The 22,454-nt window shown below is 46.0% G+C and overlaps 2 protein-coding genes and 1 long non-coding RNA gene across 5 annotated transcripts; 2 read left to right on the top strand and 1 right to left on the bottom strand.

Annotated features, from left to right (window-relative positions):
• The first annotated feature begins 1,718 nt into the window (after positions 1 to 1,718).
• On the top strand, positions 1,719 to 6,274 carry LOC149346680 (uncharacterized). 2 transcript variants are annotated; one of them, XR_016292453.1, is made up of 3 exons: positions 1,719 to 2,160; positions 2,695 to 2,857; positions 5,686 to 6,274. XR_016292453.1 is itself a non-coding variant. In XM_089586627.1 (2 exons), exons 1-2 carry the CDS (start codon positions 1,906 to 1,908, stop codon positions 2,785 to 2,787), a joined length of 348 nt encoding a protein of 115 aa, XP_089442753.1. In that variant the 5' UTR covers positions 1,719 to 1,905; the 3' UTR covers positions 2,788 to 6,274. The 2 variants fall into 2 exon arrangements, 1 of the variants encoding a protein (XP_089442753.1); XM_089586627.1 differs by having other exon boundaries at positions 2,695 to 6,274.
• Positions 6,275 to 8,757: 2,483 nt separating this feature from the next.
• LOC149346679 (uncharacterized) lies at positions 8,758 to 14,247 on the top strand. The gene is made up of 2 exons (XR_016292466.1): positions 8,758 to 8,787; positions 12,336 to 14,247. It is a non-coding gene; the product is annotated as an uncharacterized LOC149346679 (long non-coding RNA).
• A 226-nt stretch (positions 14,248 to 14,473) lies between these two features.
• LOC149346678 (uncharacterized) lies at positions 14,474 to 22,191 on the bottom strand. Of its 2 annotated transcripts, XM_089586623.1 has the most exons (4): positions 21,911 to 22,191; positions 21,671 to 21,734; positions 18,054 to 18,216; positions 14,474 to 17,533 (listed from the first exon to the last, which is right to left on the bottom strand). In XM_089586623.1, exons 1-4 carry the CDS (start codon positions 22,054 to 22,056, stop codon positions 17,490 to 17,492), a joined length of 417 nt encoding a protein of 138 aa, XP_089442749.1. In that variant the 5' UTR covers positions 22,057 to 22,191; the 3' UTR covers positions 14,474 to 17,489. The 2 variants fall into 2 exon arrangements, with proteins under 2 accessions (XP_089442749.1, XP_089442750.1); XM_089586624.1 differs by lacking the exon at positions 18,054 to 18,216 and having other exon boundaries at positions 21,911 to 22,183.
• Positions 22,192 to 22,454: the final 263 nt, after the last annotated feature.

Here is a 22,454-nt window from a genome sequence, read left to right as displayed (position 1 = left end):
TTGGGTTTAACGTCTCAAAGCGACTCCGGCTATGAGGAACGCTGTAGTGAAGGGCTCCGGATAATTTCGACCACCCGGGGTTCTTTAACGTGCACTGACATCGCACTGTACACGGAGCTCTAGAATTTCGCTGCCATCGAAATGTGACAGCTGAGGCCGGGATCGAACTTGTGTCTTTCGGCACAGCAGCCATGCACCATAACCACCGAGCCACCGCAGCAGCTGGCAAACAGATGATCGCCTTTGCAATTGTCTGATATTTCCTCCTTAGGCAGTCATTAACTTCGGTGTTGCCGACACTTAGCCAACCACATTTTTTGGCTGCTTTCTACCGTTCTGCCGCATCTACCTGTAGTACCTGCTTCTATGCCTGAACTGCTGTCAGGTTGTTAGCACCACAGGGCTGCGAGGCGCCCAGGAGAATGCTGGGAAAATGGCACCGGCCATGTATGTTGTGCCCACTGTGTCGACATTCTGGCAAAAGAGCTAGGTTCCTATCAGGTGACGCATCCTACACAAAGCCGGCCTTCGCCACCGCCTCACGTATACCAATGTACGGGTACCCCTGGATACCCTACAAGAGTCGTCGGCGTCCCTCCGAAAATTCCGTTCCTGACCACGGGCACAGCACCACCTTCTCACATGCCTCTCTGCAAAGCGCTCCAGACACATGCTGCTTTCGTTTTCACTTCCTTCCCGTGCCTGGCGAAGTGTTTTGATCCTGCGCCAAGATGTACGTCGATGAATTTGTTGCGCTTGTCAGGCGGATAGAGCTGCTCTGCAGGAGCCACTAGGTCGAAAGGGGTCACTCCACACCTCACACCATCACTACCATCACCGCACATTTCAAAACAAAACACACTCGGTCAAAACGAAAGCACATATTGCTCGTCGCCTCGCCACAAGTGCAGAGAAGCTTCTGCTCTTGGTCTCTCGGGTCCTTCGGAAAAAATGCGATGTCTTCTGCGCATAGCGCAGCCAGGTTCCTCTGTCGCTGGCTTCCTTCGTTCCTGGTTTTTCGTTGTCCATCCCGTGCTCGTTCGGAAGGTGCGTGTCATGTGCACAGAAGCGCAGTTGCTAAAGAAAATGGGCCTGGGTACAAAGTCTCAGGTAAAGCTTAGAAATGATACGCAAAGTTGGTTCTGGATCAGTTCAGCGACTTTGAGCAACGTGTTAAGACGAAGAGGCTGTCTTTGATTCGCCGTTACGAGCAAACAGCTCTCCCGAAGCCATGCCCGAAGCTTATAACCATGGGCCCGATTCTCGATATTCACATTCGCCTGTCGGCGCCATATTGCCTCTCTGATTGGCTGTCAGAAGTGTCAATCGCCGTCAATGGGCGTGCCAATCAGGGTCGGTTACACTAGCACTTTTTGCGGTGACGTCAATTTGACGTGGCATTGAAAATGCATTTTCGTAGCGCTATTCTTGGTGGCCGGCTGGTACATATATGTGATTGTGAAGGGAAAAGAAGCTACAAGTAGTCCGCCGCGAGAGCACTTGCGCTCGACTTGCCAATTTGGAGAAAATAGCTGCACACCGGAAATGGCAACATCCTAGAATCTGATTGGTTGGAACAATATCACGTAAAGCACGTCATAGGCACACATTTTGGAGTGATGTCAGAATGACGTTTCATCACGTTTACGTTGTGCCGCCATTGCAAAAAATGGCTGAAATTCGCCGCCATCATTTCGCCCGGCGAAAGGGCACGAGACTAAAATCCGCCGGCAATAGGAATGTGAGGTTGTCCCTAGGTTTCCCTGTTGCATTGAACTGCATGTGTTTTGAAAGTACCTAAAAGAAGACACAGATGTCCCTAGTTGGGTCTAACCTGTCACCAGGATTTTTCTTTTGCCCTTTTTCCACTTTTGCCTTTGTCGTCAGCGCAGCGCGAAGATCAACATGCCGGGCAGCGTGCGCGGAGTTGTCGTTGGCGACAACCAGGTGAAGTTTCTCGAGAGAGTCCGAATCCCGCTGCAGAATACGGTGAACGTCGTCACCTTTAGCTTCGGTGGAGCCACAACGGAGACGCTGCCAGATCTTGTCCGGGGAATTCACCTTCGGCCTCAATTAGATTTCATTTGTGTTTACGTGGGCGGGAACGATTTGTTCGTTCGAAATAGCGATACAGTGTCAACGATCGTTGCACGCCTCGAGGTAAGCCACTTTTACTGATGTTCGTCATGGTGCGCCGCGTTTTATAGTCTGGAAGTGAAGCACTGGTGTGTGGGATCTGTTTTGTGTTTAAGGTCATATGCTGCTTTGCTGTTCGAAATCGGCGACAGAGGATAAAATTGCTTAAAACAAAGTACACATTTTGTCCGCGATTGTACTTGGTTTACTAGTTGCTACAGTGTGCAGATGGGGCTAACCTTTCTCCTTCCGGAGCAGTTCATTTTTCATGTATGCTTGTGTTGTTTGGTGACCCTCAATGCGGGAGCTTGTTTTCGCAATGCTGTGAAAGTGCAGCTTAGTGTCGTAGTTGTCTTTGAAACTGTAGGTCTCGTTCTGTATAGAACTTTCAAATAAAGCTGGGAGCTGTGCATGTCATCGATGCTGGAAGTGCTGAAGAGGCAGATGTGGAAAACACGTGCTTGCACTTTGCATTCTTCTGCATTCCTGATGTAAAAATGGTCTTGCAAAAACAAAGCATTGTTGTTCACTGCTCATGATCCAATATTTTCTATGCAGGAGATTGTGGCAGAAGTGAAGCAGTACGCAAGCCACATTTTCGTCTACAAGATAGTGCCCCGAGGGGACGAACTGGGGCGAGAAGGAGGCTGACCGCCCTCACCTGAACAGGCTTCTGGTGCGGCGCCTTTCCAGGCTAGGTGCCACAATTCTCAACTTTGATGTAAGCGTGTTTTACATTCCAGAAATGTCCTGTACTACTTATTCATAGCTTGCACTGATGTCACTGAAAGAAATTCTAGGATATGCTTATACCACTAGCTCCTGCAGTATGCATTCCACATCATTTCAGCACGGCAGCACGCTATATATCGGCAGTCCAAGCGCAGCAGTAGCTGTGGTAGGAAACACCCGACGAACAGAAATTTTCTCGCTGTGTGAGCGAACGAAGGCGCACTGAACAGAGCAATAGAGCTTGCGTGTGGTGCGCATTTAACGAGCCAACTTTGACCACAAAAACCGCTACCATCAAGTATGGGGTGCATTCTTCATAACAGGTAAATTTGCAACTTCAACTGTCGAGTATGTGACAATGGTGAAGCAAGGAAAGCGCCAGTGGTTAACCGGATGTTTTTTGTTGAAATGGTGACCACTCAAGTAGCTCTAGGAGACAAAGCTTGACTGGGCCCCATCGCTTCATGCTTTGTGCCAAGCATGAAAATTTCGCATAGTGCCAGCACACAGTGAGACAATACACAGTGAGAAGAGGCAAGCTGAGGCCCATGCAAAAACAGCATGCGAAGGCCAACGTAGCAGGGACGCTGATTTAGCCTTGCGTAGGGTGCCTTGATGCATCGTTCCATATCAAAGCAGGTAGATGACGACAATGAGCGATTGAACTAGTGGAAGCAGACGAAGACGACAACGAAGTTCTGGCAGTGTTCTCGGTGCCGCTCGGAGCTGCTCCCTTCGCTTGTGTAAATAACAATATATTCTTTCCCGCAACAATATCGAGGCACCCTAGCCATGCGCTGATCTTTTTTCATCCCGCCCACAGCTGACAGCAGAAATACATGTTTTTGTGAACTGTCTATTTTTTGCAGCAAAAAAGAAACTAGCATTTACTGGCAGTGCAATATTAACACCTCGAGATGAGCTAACCCAGCTCAAATAGCCTAAGAGTAAAGAAAGTTTTCCACTGACCTCTAAAGTAGAACTTCGCATTCCTTGAGCTTGCATTGCTGATGAGCTCTCACCTATGCACTAACATAGGAATTGTGCGATTACAGTGATTTGTGTACTTTCAATCGACGGTCGCAAAGTAGCTGACAAAGTGTGTATTCAGTGTCCGCAAACAGGCTAACGCCTGCGCTCTTCTCTGCTTCCAGTCATGAGGGGCCAATTTTCTTGCACTGTCGAACCTTTTCCTCGTATTGAACGTGCACTGACACGATCAGTTGCCATTTTTAGCCCTAGTGAAAGGACTGCGCATTCAGAAGAGAAGACATTTCCACGCACAGAGAGCAAAGGAGTTGGTTGCAGCACAAAACGCATCTGTTTATCCACATCTTGAAGCATGCGTGGCAGCCAAGTGGTTCGTAAACATGGCCGCCATAGCAGTGATATCAATGACGTGACATCATGACCAAGCTATGTATAGCCTAGGATGGTTCACACTGTTCTCAAAGCAGTGTTGCAGATCTACCAATGCAGTGTACTACCAGCAGACAGCAATGAAGCTCACAGCTTGCATGACTTTTGCAGTGTTGTTCAACCATCTGATAGCCACTCGATTCTAGTCTCCATACATGTCATCATTTTTACATACCTCTGCTTCTTCTCGGCAGTATTGCGTACGTAACCTTCATTTCCAGGAGCACCTCTGACTTTCACTTCCTTTGTGCACGCAGATATGAGGTGCATTCAGTGGTAAGCTGGAGCTGGAATTTTAAATTTCTTGTACAGAAGGTTTAATCATGGTACTAAAATAATTACATTGCTAGTACTCAACACAGCCCTCTTTTAAGTTTTTTTTTTGCCAGTTCTTGGCAAGTGCCTATATATTCTGAGGAAAAATTATTATTTCAAATCGGTTAGCGCAGTTCATGCATTCCTGAGTGAACTTTGTTGTTGTGGGACCTCATTACGTTCCACCTCATACATTACCTCATACATTTTAAAGCAGGACTGCCCTTTCACAGAGGCCAAGATCCTCGGTCCGTGGCCACAACAGTCAGCTGCCCTCAAGGCTTACAAGGCACTCTTTCGCTTTTTGAGAGCGACTGCCTTGATTGACAGACTGTGATTATTTCCCGTTACTTCTCTCTTTCCTCTTTAATTCCCCTCATTCCCTTCCCCTGTGCAGGGTAGCCAACCGGAATCCTTTCTGGTTAACATCCCTGCCTTTCCCTCTCTCTCTCTCTCTTAAAGCAGGACAAACAACAAGCAAACTCGGTGGTGTGAGGTTGGTCGAATACAAATGATGTGGGATGCCCCAAAACTGCACTTTCTCAATACTAGTTGACGCAGTCTGTGAAGCAGTTTGTGGCGTAAAATAGTCGCGGCGGAGACTGTTGTTGGCAGCCAGTGCCATTTCCAGCTTATGAAAGCTCTATTCAGTCAAAGTTGCTGTTTTGTTATTAGAACACAGTAATCAGTCGATATAGGCATACTTCACTTTGACCTTGGTGTTCTTTTCAATTCTGTTCGCAGTCTTATGTCTGCAGCTGTATACATCAGCAGTCTTTATAAGCCATTGTATGGGTGAAAGATTGTGCCCTCTAGTTTTGCTCCCATGCAGTTACTATTTGGAATATTTCTTTCAATGAACTTCCTCTTTTCATCTGCATGTGATGAAACTGCACCTGCTTTGTCTCTGGCTACTGATGCATGACAGGTGCGTGCCAGTGGCCTGAAAAACCTTGCCATTTTTCTGTATGCCTCTTTCCTTAAAAAATTACATAGCTCGTTCAAAATATATGTAAAGGTACTGGTGTTGAATGGTAATGGCCTGTACAACCTGCCTGATCAAAATTATGCCTATTTTTCTAGCACCTCTTCCTGACAGCTCAGCGAGAGCCAAACCTGGAGATGCTTGCTGTGGATTGGTACCATGTGTGCCGTGTTTGCGGCATACAAGCACTGGCTTTTGTTTAGAGCCGGGGAGTGGCCGCCCTCTTTGGTTCTGAGCATCGTGGCAGGACTGAGGAAGCTGCAGCCCGGTTTCAAGCACCGTTTTTTATTTTATGTTGGGCCAAGGGACACCACCGTGGAGGATGTGAAGGATTCAGATTTGGGTTCTAACAGTTCTTTGAACTGCTTCAGTGAAGTGTTAGAACAGCTCTTTGAACTGTTAACAGTTCATTGAATCCTAACCTGAACCTTGTAAGTGAACAACATGAACTGGTGGGCGAGTTGGTCTGACATATCTAGTGAAGCAGCGCTACGGCACAAGGCCAAGGGAAGAAGAGGACAAACACAGCGCTGAACTGACAACAAATGTTTATTCCGGATGCTAACAGCATATATATACTCTTTTGCACCTTAGAAAAAACAAAGAAACAGAGAGCAGCAGAAAGTATCAATCCCAGTCACTTTGCGCATGCAGCTGTATCGCGTGTACATCGATCATTTGAAACCAGGAAGTTGTGCTCTTTCACCGAGATGGCAACGGAAGGTGTGCTGATACAATTTGCACCCAGCTTCATGATCTCAGATGCCTCAATAATCTCTCGTGTAAGCTTATCCTTGTGTTTGGTAACTACTTGGCTGTTTTTGAATTCTGGGTAACACAAACAGTCACGACAGTGAATACCTATGTGGCGGGCCGCGTTCTTAACATTGTTTGCATGCTCTTTAAGTCTTTCATTTAGACACCGGCCAGTTTGGCTGATGTATGAACCACCACACGTCAACGGGACTGAATACACCACGTTGTCTTGGCATGCCAAAAACAGAGGGAACAGAGGAAATTTGCTCTACATGCGTAGAGCAAATTTCCTCTGTTCCCTCTGTTCTCCCCTTGAGTTCTTCAGCTGTCTTGAGGCCTTCCGGTTTCAAAACAAAATCTCTCTACGACATCTCCCAGCAACCAAAAACCTCTCAGAGACGTCTAGCTAGATGTCTCAGAGAGGTTTTTGGTTTGCTGGGTCTGTGATGTTGGCACCCGAATCAGAATTGGCATGCACTTAGTACGCTTTTACCTGTGCCGTTGGCAAGTATGCCTTTTGAAAGTAGCTGAATCAACGACACCGAGAAACTGGTCACTTTTTCAGGGTCTCGACCTATGCCACATGGGGATTACACCCATGCACATCTTACATGCATTTGCTTCCATGTCTGTAACTGCACTGCTTGTGCTGCATTTACATAGTGATGATTCTTTTATTGTACCGCAGAGGCAGCCTAGTGGTCTGAGCACCCGCCTCGCATGCAGGAGATGTGGGGTTCCATCCCCATTGCCGCCGGGTGCCCACCGGTGATACAATGGGTTCAAGCATCCCCTGGCCCAGTGCTCGGCTTAATCAGGGTGAAATTCTTGGGAATTGGTCTTTGACCCCACCTTGAGCAAATGAAAAATACCTTGCGCCATGGCGCTCTTTGGCCGCAGATGCCCTTGCACCATAAAAATTCACTATCATCATCATCTTTTATTGTGTATGATAATTCAGCATCAAAATGACATGTTCATTGTGCCCAAAGGCCCTAGATTTTTGTGCTTTAATGAATTTGAAAGGTAGAGATGTGGAAAATGTCAGTGTGTGTAGTGGTGAAGAAATCATGACTATGGTTTTGTCAGCGCTCGTGTGTGTCGTGTCTCCCTTCTTGTCCGTGTCTTAGTGCGCGCTGTTCCGGTGAAAATGAGTTACCAACTTGCCCAAGCATCTGTTTTATGGTTTTGTGTTTTGAAGCCGTGGTCCTTGCTGACTTTTCCATCACTACACATCTCCCAGTACTATTGCCAGGTACCTTTCATTTTAGTTTACTGCTAGTTACATGCTTTGTTGCAGTTTTTTTCACTCCTCTGCTCTGTGCTGTGGTCTTACCATTTGTAATGATATCCATTCACCACATGTGCAAGGTCCTGGCAGTGTTTTGTTCCGATTTTCGTGCAATCCTCCTGGTGCCCCTGAGCTACTGACTGCTGTCAGCTGCTGGGGAACCGGGCTACATGGAGTTGGAAAATAAACAGTTCTGATTTTGAGATACTTTGTAGACTCCTCAGTGATCAGCCACTGCAGTGGTGTGCTAGCTGTGAGCAGCTACAGACAAAGGCTGCTTTGTGTTCCTTAAAGCTGTTGTGAAAGGCATTACTTACTTGTAAAAATGTGAAAAGTTAACATGGGCGCTGCTGTTAAATACGGTTTGGTTTATGGGGTTTAACGTCCCAAAGCGACTGAGGCTATGAGAGACGCCGCTGTTAAATACATTACCAAAGGCGCATTGCTGTGCAACTTGCGACTGAAACTAGTGCATACTTCCAGAAATGTGTTAAAAGTGACTGCAGTACAATGCTGCTTATACAGCACTGTTCGTTGTTAATGGTTACCATTATTTTTACTCGTCTGTGCATTGCACTTCAGCCTGCAGCTGTAAAGTGCAATGAATGGCTGCACTGAGTAACAGGAACTTTATGAAGAATGCAATTTTGCACTGCTGCAGTGCTGCGGGATCCTAATTTTGCAATACATGGCTGCATCATTCAGTAAGACATTTTTATTAAACCTGGTTGGATGGTCATACGGCCAAGACAGGACCTGGTGTAGTCCAGATACTAGCTTAATTTTGCCAATTATACCTTGTGGGAAGCCAGAAATGATGCATGATGCTGAAAATCAAATTTATGTTGACATGTATTTTTATGCTATGTACGACATGGAATGCACTTTACAACCTTTCATACCCGTTCGGACGCGGCGAGCACGTATGGGGAGTTTACGCTTTTAAACGTTCCGAGAAAAATTCGCGCTTTTTTGAGAACAAATTCAAAACGTTGGCATATCATAATATCACTAAAAATCAGTATGATGCCCTGTGGCGCCACCTGTCGGTTTTGTAACAAAATGCGTTTGCACTCTGGCGCCATCTGTTTACTTTATAAGAAAACGCTTTTATAAACACCGTTTCCAAGATGGACGTCTCACTCTTTGGAGCGTAAGTGGCTGTCTGCATTATTTCTTAATTTATTCGAACTAGCTTCTTACCTGAGACGAGTATCGACTGTAGTTAATGCAAGATAAGGCGCCCTGCACGCCTGTGAACGCATTTCTTTTTGCGGCTGGAAAGATAAGTACGTTTTGGTCGGAACAGCGATCGCGCCTCGCTGTTGCCTTTTTTTTTGCAGCAGCAGCAGCAGACAGTTTCTTTTTTCGCAGTGAAAACGTTAGATTACCTTTTCACTACGTCCAGAGCAAGAATGACAGGAGGAGGATAGCGATGCAGTTTACTAGGGCAGCGCCAGCTTCTGCCGAAAATAGCTGGCGGATCTGTCTGCATGGAGACTCCTGACGTTGAATCGGAATTTGACTACCACTTTTCTTTCACAGCATAGCATGGTCTCCTGACATGCTTGTAGCTGTTTTCTTTCTCAGTAAATCATGGTAAGGCGAGTGCGTCTGTGGCCAATGCTCGTCACATGCCACGGTCCCAGTGCCGTAGGCGACTTCGATGGGGCATAAGTTACACCCAAGTGGAAAGAAAAGTACGTGTATGTGCCCACGAAAGTTTTCGGAATGCCGAAATCACAAAAAAGCCTGAATTTTCGCTCTACGTAGAGGCCCAGCCTGGCATTAAGAAGTGCATCGTGTTGTTCGCGAAGGAAAACACGTAGTTCATCCGTCAGTTCGTGGATGCATGCTGAAACTGTTCAGAAAATAAATTTTGTTGTAATTTGCGTGTCCCGAAAACTTGTATCGGCACTTGTACTTTGCTCCCTGTGACATTGATTGCCACTGTGAGCTGGAAGGAGGGTCCTGCGTCGACGACTTGTGCACTTTTGTCGCATTACTTTCAGGGAGCAGAGCTTGCGCTTTTGAAAAGCGCAAAGATTGCGCTACGAAGTGTTTTTTCCTATTGTTGGTTTTTGTTTTGTTTCTTTAATATCTGTGCACGGAAATGTGTAAAGTGCTGCCAGAATCCCTGCCATACCTGTTTAAGCATGAGTTGTTTCTTCAAAATTGGAGCTTTTCGATGTACAGATTCAAATGCAGAAAGGGGCCCAAAGAACAGGAACTAGTTCCTCAAAAGTCAAACCTTTGCTGGCAGACACCAGTGCTTGCTGCTTGTGCATTTGGAACGAAGCATTAATAACTGAATAATACAGCTGACAAAGTGCATTGCTTGATAGCAATCTTCGAAAGGAAAGCCAAAAAAGCCAAAGGAAAACAGTTATCGTTGTCTGCTCCAACTGTGATGGCCTTGCTGTTGAAATCATTGGAAGGAAGCAAGCATAAATAGTGTATGTCTCCACTGGGGACTTGGCAGATCTGTCGTAGTGCAGCACACAGTAACTGTGTCGAAGCGAACACGTCGGATGCCACATGTATGGCTACTTCATTTGGTGAAATTTTTTCCTTAGCAGAAAAAGGTTTGAGAGTTTGGCTGGTGGCACTATTTGTGGAAACCGCATGGTAGGTTGAGCAGTGAAAATAGAAACAAAAGTGAGAAAGGTAGGCTGTGGTAGCTACGCCGAGGCTTCCTACGTAAAGAAGCATTGCTATTATAGCGTTTGGTTTCAGTTCACATTAAACCCACCCTAGATGAACATAACAGTTGCTCTAGTTTCTTTCCAAGATAACGAGGTCATTGCAATGGCCTCAGCCCATGTGGGCACTGGAAATGTCTTTAAGGCCACGCAGATCCACATTGATATAGTTTGTTTTTTAATAGCCGATGTGTCACTTTGGGACATTAATTTCCAAAATTTTCAGTTTCTTCGAGTTCTAGGTGGCAGCATACTTGGTATGGTATGCTGCAGTACGGTGTATGAGTTCGGCATCCTGAATTGACGCACGGACTCTGACTGAGGTTTAGATTTTTCTGTGTGAAAAAAAAATACTAATAAATTTGTACTAAATTCAGTTTTAACCAAATCCGTGCCACAGCTAGCTGGCTATTGAGTAGGAGTCATACTCGGTGGAAGGAGAAAATGAAAATACTGAAAGCGGGGAGCGTGGTGAGACGGTTGTACCCTTGTACCTTTGAATTAGGTAGTGCAGTGGTGCTTTTTGCAGCATTGTCCCGCTGCCCCCAAGCAAACTGGTGGGTTTCATCATATCGCCATATGTCGTCTGCTAGTGTAGCGCTGTTTGCCGAGTGTCATTGCCTGCTTAGGGCAGATACTTAGTTGAGCAGATTTTTGAACTGCATATGAGGACACTGACATGAAACTATGAATAAATGTCACCAAAGAGTGTCATGTTCTGGCTGCTGTTACAGTTCAGTGGCGGTTCCATATGGCTGCGATCAGCACACACACCATGCGGTGTCTCGCCCTTTCACTCAGCCCAGTGCAACAGCCCAACAGCAGCATCACAACCCAGTTTTTATAAGTTAATATTCCAGTTGCAAAGTTGGTTGATATGCATACTGAAAAAATTGCGCAGAAAAAACGAGGACAAAGCAAAGACGAGCGCTATCCTATGATAGCGCTCGTCCTTGTCGTGTCTTTGCTTTGTCCTCGTTGTTTCTGCGCAATTTTTTCAGTATGAATCACAGTTACTTTCCTAGAAAGGAGTTACTTTCCTAAAAAGGGAGTAATTACTCATTCGCATCCGCCCAAGTGCAGGCATACGGCTACAGAGGAAAGCTGTACAGCTTCCTCAGAAACTTTGTAGGTAAAGAAAAATTCATCCTGGTCCGGGGTTCGAACCCGGGGCCCCTGCTTCATCAGAGCAGTTACTCTATTAACCGAGCTAACCAAGACGAGAGCAAATTGATCAATAACTCGTGTTGGTGAAATGTTTAGGGGTCATCGCTGGTCAAGTGTTTGATCAACAATGTTCCCATTTCAAGTTATTGATCAATTCGCTCTTGCGCTACCATATGCTAACTTCGACATAAAGGGTAGTGCACAAGGGAGACGCACACAGAAGGAATCCAGACAGGACAAACGCTAGTGTCCTGTCTAGTGACGTTAGTGACAGGATTCCTTCCGTGTGTGCTAGCCATTATGTCGAATTATAGCAACCAACTAGCCCAGTTAAGAGCCTTGGCATATGCTAACCTTCTCGGTTAGCTCAGTTGGTAGAGTGACTGCTCCAGTGAAGCGGTGGTCCCGGGTTTGAACCCCGGACCAGGATGAATTTTTCTTTTAACTACGAAGTTTCTGAGAAAGCTGTGTAGCCTTCCTTTGTAGCCGTATGCCTGCCCTTGGGTGGATGCAAATGAGTAACTCCTCCCTTATTACAAATCTACCCCACCTTGGGGGTTTCCCTGCACATTTGACCAACAGTTACTTTTCCTAATGCAGAAAGCATCTCTGCAAGGACAGGTGGAATAAGATGCATTGGACATTTAGCATCCAACACAATGTGTGCGCTTAGGTCAATGCCTAACTTAACTTGAATAATCAAATACTCATTTTGAGAACTTTGGGACAGACAAAGAAGTCACCATCGTCATTGGCATTCTTGCAAGCTTCTGTGACTCTCGTGTTGTAGTTGCTTCTTGTGTTCACTTAAAAAGATGATTTCCTGTCACAGCTGTCTTGGCCGCACTCTCTCGGATGTTCATGGAGGAGCAGGACGACGGTCAGGGATTGGCCCGTCCATACAGGCCAAATTTGCTTTATCATCAGTGTCATTCTATGCGTGTGCCAAGGTGTAATCTCAGGGTAAAACACATTGGTTTTGTGCTGCACACTTCACACTGGCCTGCTGGCTCAAATGAACATTGTAAATAGTTTGCAGAGATGCTGCCAAGTGTCAGTGCGAAAAAGGTCGTCTTGTTTCCTGCAGTCATTAGGGATTAGGCACCCAGCTGATTGAACAGGTTGCAAGCATTATTACAATTCCTCACCAGGAGGCGAGCCAAAAAACCTGAATCTTGCTTTCAACAGGACAGCTTGCTCATGAAGGTTGTGCAAGCTATCTGGATTTTGGGCTGGGCTAGAATTGTGTCTTTGTGCAGAGTTTTGTGGGCAAGCCGGACTTAAGGTGTGCTTTTCAAGTTCTGCAGGCAAACAAAGCCTCAAGGTTGTGCGCAGAGGCACGACAGTTTCTTTGCTCACGCAGCTTTGTGAGCAGGCTAAACTTTAGTTTCGGCAATATACAGGAATTCGGGCTTTGTGGTTTCTCAGCATGCAACAGCGAGGCGAAGTAATTTTGTCAAGGTGATATTTTGCTTAACCTGATGGTTTTTCCAGCTGTGTGCATACAAATATACTGGGTGTTTCAGCGAACACTTTCAAGAATTTTCAAAAATAGGCTTTTTGGGGTGAAAATATAGCTTTTTTGGCATAGTATTACTAGTGTTGGTGGTTTGGTTTGGTTTATGGAGTTTAACGTCCCAAAGCGACTCAGGCTATGAGCGATGCCGTAGTGAAGGGCTCCGTAAATTTCGACCACCTGGGGTTCTTTAACATGCACTGACATCGCACAGTACACGGGCCTGTAGAATTTCGCCTCCATCGAAATTCGACCGCCGCGGCCGGGATCAAACCCACATCTTTCGGGGCAGCAGCCGAGCACCATAACCGCTGAGCCACCACGGCGGCTAGTGTTGATGGACGCCAGAAAACCTCTTAAATTTCTTAATTAGCAAGCTCATTAACTAATATTTAATAATTACTAGTAGAGTTAGACAGTTAGTTGCAGTTATTGAAGCCTGCTCTGTAATCGCCACACAAGTTTTAAGAATTTCGAAAATGCGATTACCCTCGCCGCTGTGGCTCGACAAAATTTGGCTGCATCGCGAAAAAACCTAATACATGTGCTTTCAAAAGCATGCAGGCAAAGCAACCCCTCTAGTGTACGTAACTAGTCGAAAAAAAGCCAAATTTTGTCGAGCCACAGTGCCGAGGGTAATTGTTTTCTAAATTCTAAAAATATATGGCTATTACTAACGACCGACTACAAATCGCTAATTGCTACTAGGTAAATAGCTCTACTAGTTAAGATGATTCACCCATTTTCTGATGTCCGTCAATACTGATAATACTATGCCACAAAAGCCATAGTTTTCCCTCAAAAATAAAATTTTGAAAATGTTCACTGAAACACCCGGTACATGCAGCTAACATAAGTTTGTTGCAAAGAGGCACTTTTCACTACACCCTAGAGTGTGCCCTAGAGGCAGCACAGGCTGCGGGAGGGCTGGGCTTTGGCCACATGTACTTCGCCTGACCAAGTTTCACTGGAAGTCTGCTTGATCCCAAAACTGCACACAAGCTAAAAGAACCTGCATTGTGGAACTGTGGTTACATTGGACGCACGCCCTGCAGATATCCGATTCACTTCCACAACACACGGGCACTTTTGCACTGCAGCTCCATTGAAATTGCCTACGCTAGTGTTCACTTCCTTTTCGTTCCTTGTGAAAGCAAACAGCCAGCATCTCATTCTCCGAGCAATGTGTCGACTATGCCTTCATTGAAATAAAGTTTGTGACAAAGAATTTCTCGTCTTGTTCAAACATGATGAGGTGCCGAGCTCTATATCACGTAACTTCCTCTCTGCACCCACAAAAGCAATAACGACCTCGATACGAGACCAACATCAAACCCTCTAGTGTGTGCTCTGCATGGCCCCTTCTTTGGAAACATTCTGTGTTCAAGGTGCTCGCAAACAGTGCTGTGCATGTGAGGAATCTCATGTTGGAGCTCATTCATCAAAACACAAAATATCTGAAAATTCTTTATTCAGCAGCATGTGCACATGCTCAAATGAGCTACAGCAAAGTCGCGAGCAGCTTCCAGCAGACGAGCAAATGCCTACATTGATTTTAAAAAACCAACACGAGCATAAAGGTATTATGTTTTCTTTGAATGAATATTTTCAAATGCAGAGAACATAGCCACAAATTAAGCCCGCGGAAGTAAAATACGCATGGACTATATTTGGTTTTGAGAGACTCGACCTCGTCAATCTGCGATGGCCAATGAAAATACTATCATCTGTTAAGATACCCAAAGTAATTTTCACTACTGTTTTTGGACATTGTGTGAGTAGTAATCTGATAAAACTGGTACATATTTGTTGTTCAGAGAATATATCACTGAAGTAAATCCGAAGCAATTTGACAATGTTTCCTCATCTGCAGCTACAGTAGTGATGTGCCCGGCCGTCTGTTACAGCTGTACGTAGTCCAAACAGCAGCCCACACATTTTCCAAGATTACTCTGCATGCATATTACTCAGCCAACGGCACAGCGGAGCTGAAACACAATTGGCTGAAAGCCACTCCACACGCTTTTTACCATACCAACCATGTTGGCTGACTCCTCCTACTCTCCATGGTGACTTAAAAAAAAAATGTGGGATCCAGGGCATTTGTTAGAATGTTCGCAGCATGTACACTGAGACAACAAGAAATCCTGTTTAGTGCACCTTCAAGGCATCGCATGCAAGAACCATAGTCCTAAACTGTCAGCTGGATGTGTCTGCGCTGAAATGTTTTTATATTAGTAGCTTCAGCCCAGTGCCATGGTAACAAGAGGCATGGCACACTGGCCATCACTGGTATTGTGCACAGCTGCACTCATAGAGCTAGTAACCAATTTTAAATATTTTCAAAACAAACATCAACGTTCTGACATAACTGGACCCTCAGCCATACTGCTGTGGTATGGCACGCAGGGTTTCATGCCCGAAAGTTGCACAGTGGCAACAAGGAACGCCCTAGTGGAGGGCTGTGGATTAATTTAGACTGAATGTACGTGTTCCTTGACATGCACTGACATCTCACAACACACAGGAGTTTTTACACCTTTATCGAACTGTGGCCAGGATTTGACTGCACCACCTTGCAGTCAGCAGCCAGAGCCATTACGGCGGGCCCTCTAACTGTATTTTAGTTAGCATCACTGACCGGTGCTGACCAGCAACCTTCTCAGAGTATGCATAAGGAATCAAGAGATAGGAACAAGAGAAAAAAAATTAAAAAACATGCAGAAGTTCACATTGTAGATCATGGCATGTCTGCAAAACTGATATCAAAGGAAGGAGCATGCTGGATGGGGAAAGAAAAAACGCTGCTCCCCAAGCGGTGCACATGCCATCACAAGGCAGTTCAGGATCATGCACAATTTTAAAAAGTAAATATGCGCTAGAACACTAGCATAAACATGAGCAAAGAATTCTAGTGCTAAAATGCAGGCAGTTTGCAGGTTTCCTCAAGAGCAACGGTGCAATATCCAAGCGTTGTGATAAAACTGCGGGCAGGCAAAATGTAGATTAGTGCACTGCACGGGCTCGGGCCGGCCCGAAAGCCCGGGCCCGGCCGGGACACGATCTCTTTTGCCGGGCCTGAAGTTGCGGGCCTGGGCCGGGCTCGGGCTTAAAGTTGCGGACGCGAGTGGGCCTTGGGTCCGTACAGAAACAGCTGGTGTCCGACTATTCATTCACTATTGCAGAGTCAAGTACACAACTGCGACATTGGAGCAGCGACACGAATGAGCTATGGGTTATAGTACGCGCTGAGAAAAAAACTAAACTTTATTCATTGACTTATTTATTTCCTTATTTCTACGCCGTGGTGGCTTAGTGGTCAAGGCGCTTGATTACTGAGCCGGGGAACCAGGGTTTGCTTCAATCCTCGGCGGCCGCATTTCTGTTTAGGCGGCAAGCATGACAGCCATGTACTTTGTAGTATCATTTCTCGTTGAGGAAACCCAGGTGGTCGAAATGGTCCGGAGCCCTTTGCTTCGGTATCTCTCACAGCCTGACTCCCCTTGGGCCCTTAAGCCCCAAAAACATAGCCTTAATTTTATAGCTATATTTTTCTCATGTGAGAAAATTCACAAACTAAAGCGCGTTTGGTTTTCTTTTTGATGAGCTGACCGGAACGTCTCGTAAATGAAATAGCCACGAAAGCTCGCGAGAGTTTGTAAATCTCATCGAATAAGCACATCTATCCCTCCTCGCTTCTTCAGCCTGGTTGTGATGGCAAGGGTTTTGCCCTGTAAATTATCACGTCGTTCGCACGTTATCTTCTGCTCCACCAGTAAGAGTAAAAATCAACCGGTCTTAATTGGCCATTGACCATTCGTCATCCCAAAGTTTAAGACGCTTATAGTCTTCCAAACACACACCATGAAATACTCAGGTCATTTAACTTTTCGTTTCTGCTGAAAGGCGACCAGTTCGGCTATGATTTCAACCTGTGAGATCGCGTTCACTAAAAAAATGTCATCCCACTGCTTGCTAGGTAGCTTTAATGTTTATTCTTCCAGGCGGAAAAATATAACTGATTAAAATCATGGGGGAATGCAAAGTCTATTACGCGCGTATGCAGCCCTTTTTATTTCGCTTTCGGAACTTCCGAGTTTATCTTTGCGCACCTACACGAGATCACTGTCCAAAAGAGGGCCTGGTGAGCACTACTCTTAATCACTTCCTTCTGGGTTAAAAAGAACCAACTTTCTGCAAGCCAAACTGTGGTTTCAGAACCTTTGACGGCCAGTTCCTTATCGGTCTAGTAGCAGTCTACTTGCTCAGAGTGAGCGGTGTACCTCAAGCGTTACTGTGAAACGGGCTGGGCCGGGCCCGGGCTGGGTCTCACTCCGGGATTCCGAGCCGGGTCGGGCTCGCTAGAGCGATAATTTAGCGGGCCTGGGCCGGGCCCGGGCTTGAAGCCGCGGGCCTGGGCCGGGCTCGGGCTTCAGGTCTCGGGCCCCAGATTGAGGCCCGTGCAGTGCTCTAATGTAGATGGACCAGAAACGCAATGATGTTCACGCTGAAACCTGTAAACAGAGAATATAATACGTGAGAATGCATACCGAAACAAACTCTGCCAAGGATACATGCCTCAGAATGCATGTGCCCCATTTAAGGTTTTGGCATGCCAACATTTCAAGATGTGGTTTGCTTCAGGCAACCACACAAACTGCACTAAGAAAGGCAAACCACAGATGCATACAAAAAAAAAAATTGCAGGAACACCCGATTACCACGTGTGTTAGCAATTGAATAGCGTTAGATGCCGCTGGTGCCTTTACCACAAGTGACCTTGCTTCCCTCTAGCCAAGTGGCGAATCTTACGACTGACATTTTTTTTTTCCCCAGTCAGGCTTTTAATACTCTTGCATTAAAAAATAAAACCTCAGAAACAACGAATAAAGAAATGCTGCATAAACTCTACTATAGTAAAGTCTGCATTTTTATTTCGCAATTTTGGCAAGGTGCAGCCCTTACACGAAAGCGACACTTATTGTTCAATCTCCCAACCATATTACGGGAAAACTACTTTACTGTACTATAGACCTTTTTCAGGTGCACGTGGCCATCTTTCGACAGCAGCGCCGTCTTGCGTCTGGCCGATTTCTTCGCCATGTTGGCTTGGGTGGCCGCCGCTGCAATACACGCAGCGAGTACTCGCCGCGCTGTTCAGCCTTATCCCAGTGTTGATTTTTGCACGATTTTTGACCTGCAAAGTATTGCACTGTATGCACTGAGCAACTGTGAACAAAATGGCCCATGCTTCGGCGAGCGGCGACGCGGATGTTTCCCTGCAAGTTGTGCTGAAAATAGACATTAGAGGCACACTTCTACGCAAGTGTGCGCAATTCATTTAACGGCTTTCTGGTATCAATAATCGAGACATTTATTAATGTGAGCATGAAACTTGCTGAGCGCTTCTATGTAGTAGTTATAATTATAAAAGAAAAACCGCTCCGTTCCGAGCTAACAGCAGTGTTGCTGTCAAGCACTCAAGCGGTCTGCTCTGCATTGCGCCGGTGACACGAACAGGTTGCAACTGCGTTCGACCGCGTCTTTCACTACATTTTCCCTCCGCACTGTCCTAAAAAACAGTACTTTCTGCAGTGCTACATGGAGAAGGCACCGCTGGAGTGCATAAGCGCAGAGTTCTGTTGCAGCTTTTGGCTTTGCATAAATTTCTTGATTACTTCGTACTAACGGTAAAATAACTGGTGAAGTGTGCAGCTGTAGGGTGGTCCACTCTTAGCGTGAACATGCGAGTGTGTGGCAGCGCTCTTCGGAGTGCCAGTGCATCCGACGGCGTCGCGCGTCGAAGCAAAGTGTTGGAGGAACAGAGGAAATTGGATTTGGAGCTTCGCGCCGTGTGATATTTCGCTAAACTCGGAAAAAGATGTAGTAGAGAGGCATCTGGCCTTCAAACGTGATGTAATTTATACACTCGAAGCTGGTGCACCTGCTGTGACAGTTTCTGAGGGGCACATCTGCTTGGTCCGTCTCGGGTGCGGCTGCTGATTAATGCCGATAGAGCGAGAAAGCGCGTGCGTGTGTTCGGGTGGGCACTGCGTGCCTGCTGATTACATGTCCCTAAAAGGCACATTTTTTTTTTAAACAATCGGCACTTTGCATTATGGCATCAGTTGAAAATAGTATTTGGTCGATGATGTGTCACGATGCAAGGTAGACACGTCAAAGCTGCGGCCTTCAGTTTTTTAAGTCCTGCTGGTTTATCGGATATTTACTGCAAGCAAACAGCTGTGGCATTTGTGCAATGCATCATGGCTTTCAAGTACTGTCAGGTAGCTATGTTTACAGTGCCGTTAATAATCAGTCACCAGTGTCGGCAGTTATAACAGAAATGTTTCACATAACCCGCAATTGCTGCTGCATCGTTTACCCAAATTATTGCTTATGTTTTGATTTTGCAAGGGTCATAGACGACACATACCGTAGCGACATCAGCAGTAGGTGCTCGCGTGTAAGGTATGTGTAGCTGAAACAGCCCGCAACTGCACTGCCGCTGAGGCTCTCTGTGTTCTTCACACTGCTCCGATTCAAGCTGCCTTCGCTTCCTGTAGTTGTTCGAACAGCAGACGACTGTGCAGTGGTTTCCCGAAGACCTAGTTTCAGCTTTAATCGCACATACACCCAAATCGAGCTACTACAGCTAAGCAACCGCATACAGTAAACACGGAGAACCGCAGAGAACGCACGGACACCACCTTTCCGAACCAGTGAGAGAGGAGGAAAGCAATATGGCGGTGTTCGGCGCATTGGGAGCGAGGCTAAAACTGAAAAAGGTCTATACAGCCTGATGCTATATCTGCTGTCCAGTCGCAGGCACCTTTATGCTTCGTCGATACTGCTGTCACGGATGCTTGGGCCCAAATCCTTGCTACCATAGTAGATGAAGTCATTTCTGTTGTATTCATTGCATTTCAAATTCCTGTAATTTTAAAACAATGTCTGGAGACGCCACACACTAAGAATTTAAAATCTACAAGCAGACAACTTAGCTGTCCAGTCGGCATCATTTCATGGTCGGCCGTTTCCATTGGCTCTGAGCACATGCATGCTTGAAGATGACAACAATGATAGCAGCAGACAGCTGTCATTACTGGTAGCTCCTTGGGTAGCGTGCCACACAAGGAAGGCTACACATGCGTGAAGTGCAGTTGCTTTTTGCAAATCCCCCCCCCGTAATTAGTGGCTCCCAAGCCGGGCATAGTGGCCCATAGACGAGTGCAGGGCCCTTAGTCAAGTGTATATGGTACATGCATAGAACAAGCAAGTGGTATGTTATAACATTCAGTCATATTCTTCTGAAACTTAAAGCACAGGAGGCACCTTACCACAAAAATATTTGCACACACGCATGCACACAAAAAAAGAACAAGGATGCAACAAATGCACGCCTGAAATTTCAATGAGCGTGATGTTCAGTGGGCACTGAAATCTCTGTAAGCAGCCCATAGCAGCAGTAACCCAATCTACTACGCCGTTTAAAGGAATGCCAAGGTATGCTTCTACACTTCACCATTTCACCGTTTTTAATATTTTGTTTACTGACACTTAGCATACCAAACACACTTCTTGCAGGCAAGGCACTATTAGTCTGATTTATTATTTCATTTTGCCAGCTGTAACAAATGTACACACAATGTTATATTTTTGTCACATTCATTTCTGTGTTACACCTGCTCACATACTTCAGTTAGAAAACTAAGGATGACAGCTGCAGCAGAAACGCACGACACGGAAGAAAAGCTGCTGTATATTCTACTTGGGGGATGCGATGGTCATCGAAACCTTTTCGTCAACCCTATATATGACCTGGATCGCACTACAACCTCAATCTGTCTGCCTGTCTGAAAAATGACTAATGTGACAGAAGAAATGAAAAATGCACCCGGCAAGATATTTCTTACTCAGAATGTTCATTCCTTATGTGTCAATTGTCAGTTAGCTACTGGACTGCACATGTGCATGCTATAGCTACATAATGAATACTTCATGGCTTTTTTTTTTTGTGCATTGAAGGGCGCAGACCAGGAAATAGTTTCTTTTTATCACATTTAAGCACTGAACAGATTCCTGTTCAAAACAGTCAAGGGGACAGTAGATGAGCAGTTCAAAGGTGGGAAGCACAAGCGTGCATGCATCCTGTACCTATTTGTCACACACAATGCAGTGTACTGTTTCCATAATTCGTTTCGTTTGTTACCGCTTATTCCACTTTGCTCTAGTAAACACATAACTAGCAATCAGTAAACGAGTACTAAGTGCTTAACATGCACGCTACTGTTTGACAGGTGCGTGGGGTCACAGGTATAGTCGGCAATTCAAGATAATGAGAGGTTGAGTGAGAAGTAAGAATGCAAACATGCCACGCGGCTGAAGTGGGGCATTGTCATATGCGTTCAAAGCCAGCATGCGGGATTTCACAACATCCTGCAAGCATGGGGAAAAAGGCACAAAGGACTGGATGCAATTAACACAATACGCGCCGCAAAAGAGGACAAAAATCTTTCATGCACAGCTAATTATGCTGAACAACTGCAGACTGGGCGAGCTGGTATTTATAATTTCCCAACAGCGCTTCAGGGCGGAGGGAGAACGAGAGGGGACACAGACTGCGCTGACATGCGTCGTGTAGCGCTCACCTTCAGTCGTGCTGAACTGGTGCGTGCTGTACGTCGGCACAAAACCGTGCAGGCACTGGTAGTCCTGCATCAAATGGGACCGATTAGTAAAAGTTGCATTTCCACAAACGTCACACGAAAACGGCGTTGCAGCATTTTTCACAAAGGGTCCACACACGTTAGGATGCTTTCCTTTCAAATGAAAATTCTTAGCAGTATTAGAAGCATACCGCATTGGACAGAGCGGACAATTATGCGTACCTGTATGTGGTGAAGCTGTTCCATGACGCTCGTGGTCGCACAGATAAGCGGAGCACGTGAGCACCGTGAATGCGAAATGCAGCCGCCGTCCACCCATGGTCCACCGTTCTGCCGCGGCCGCCCCGGCCCCCGCGCCACCGACACATGGGGACGATCCGAACTAGGGAAGTCTAGGGATTCAGCTCGGCTGAAGTGCAAAAATCCAAGCAACACTGTGCTCTCTGGGGGTTACTCGAGGTTATTGCGGGCGGTTGTTAGCCGCTACCGGCGAAAGGTACCCGAATCATGCAAATGAGTTAGTGAAATGCTGATTTATACGGCGTTAGGTAGCCGCACTTTAATGGGTATTTATTTCAAGACAAAACTAAGCTTACAAAAGTCTTGTTTTGATTGCACAATGTAATGGTATGGCGTTATAAGAGCACATCTGAAATAAGCAACCCTTGAGAGCGTTAATAGTGAAGGCTTAAGCGTACAGCCGCATAGGGGCGCTAACTGCTCTCCCGTTGCAAATCCTTCGCTCGCAGTGAGAAATCATCGGTCC

This window comes from Amblyomma mixtum, chromosome 4 (genome assembly GCF_055824585.1).
Source record: "Amblyomma mixtum isolate Tamu chromosome 4, ASM5582458v1, whole genome shotgun sequence".
Lineage (NCBI taxonomy): Eukaryota > Metazoa > Arthropoda > Arachnida > Ixodida > Ixodidae > Amblyomma > Amblyomma mixtum.
The sequence above is the reverse complement of the archived record's forward strand: the minus strand, read 5'-3'. Positions and strand labels throughout refer to the sequence as shown.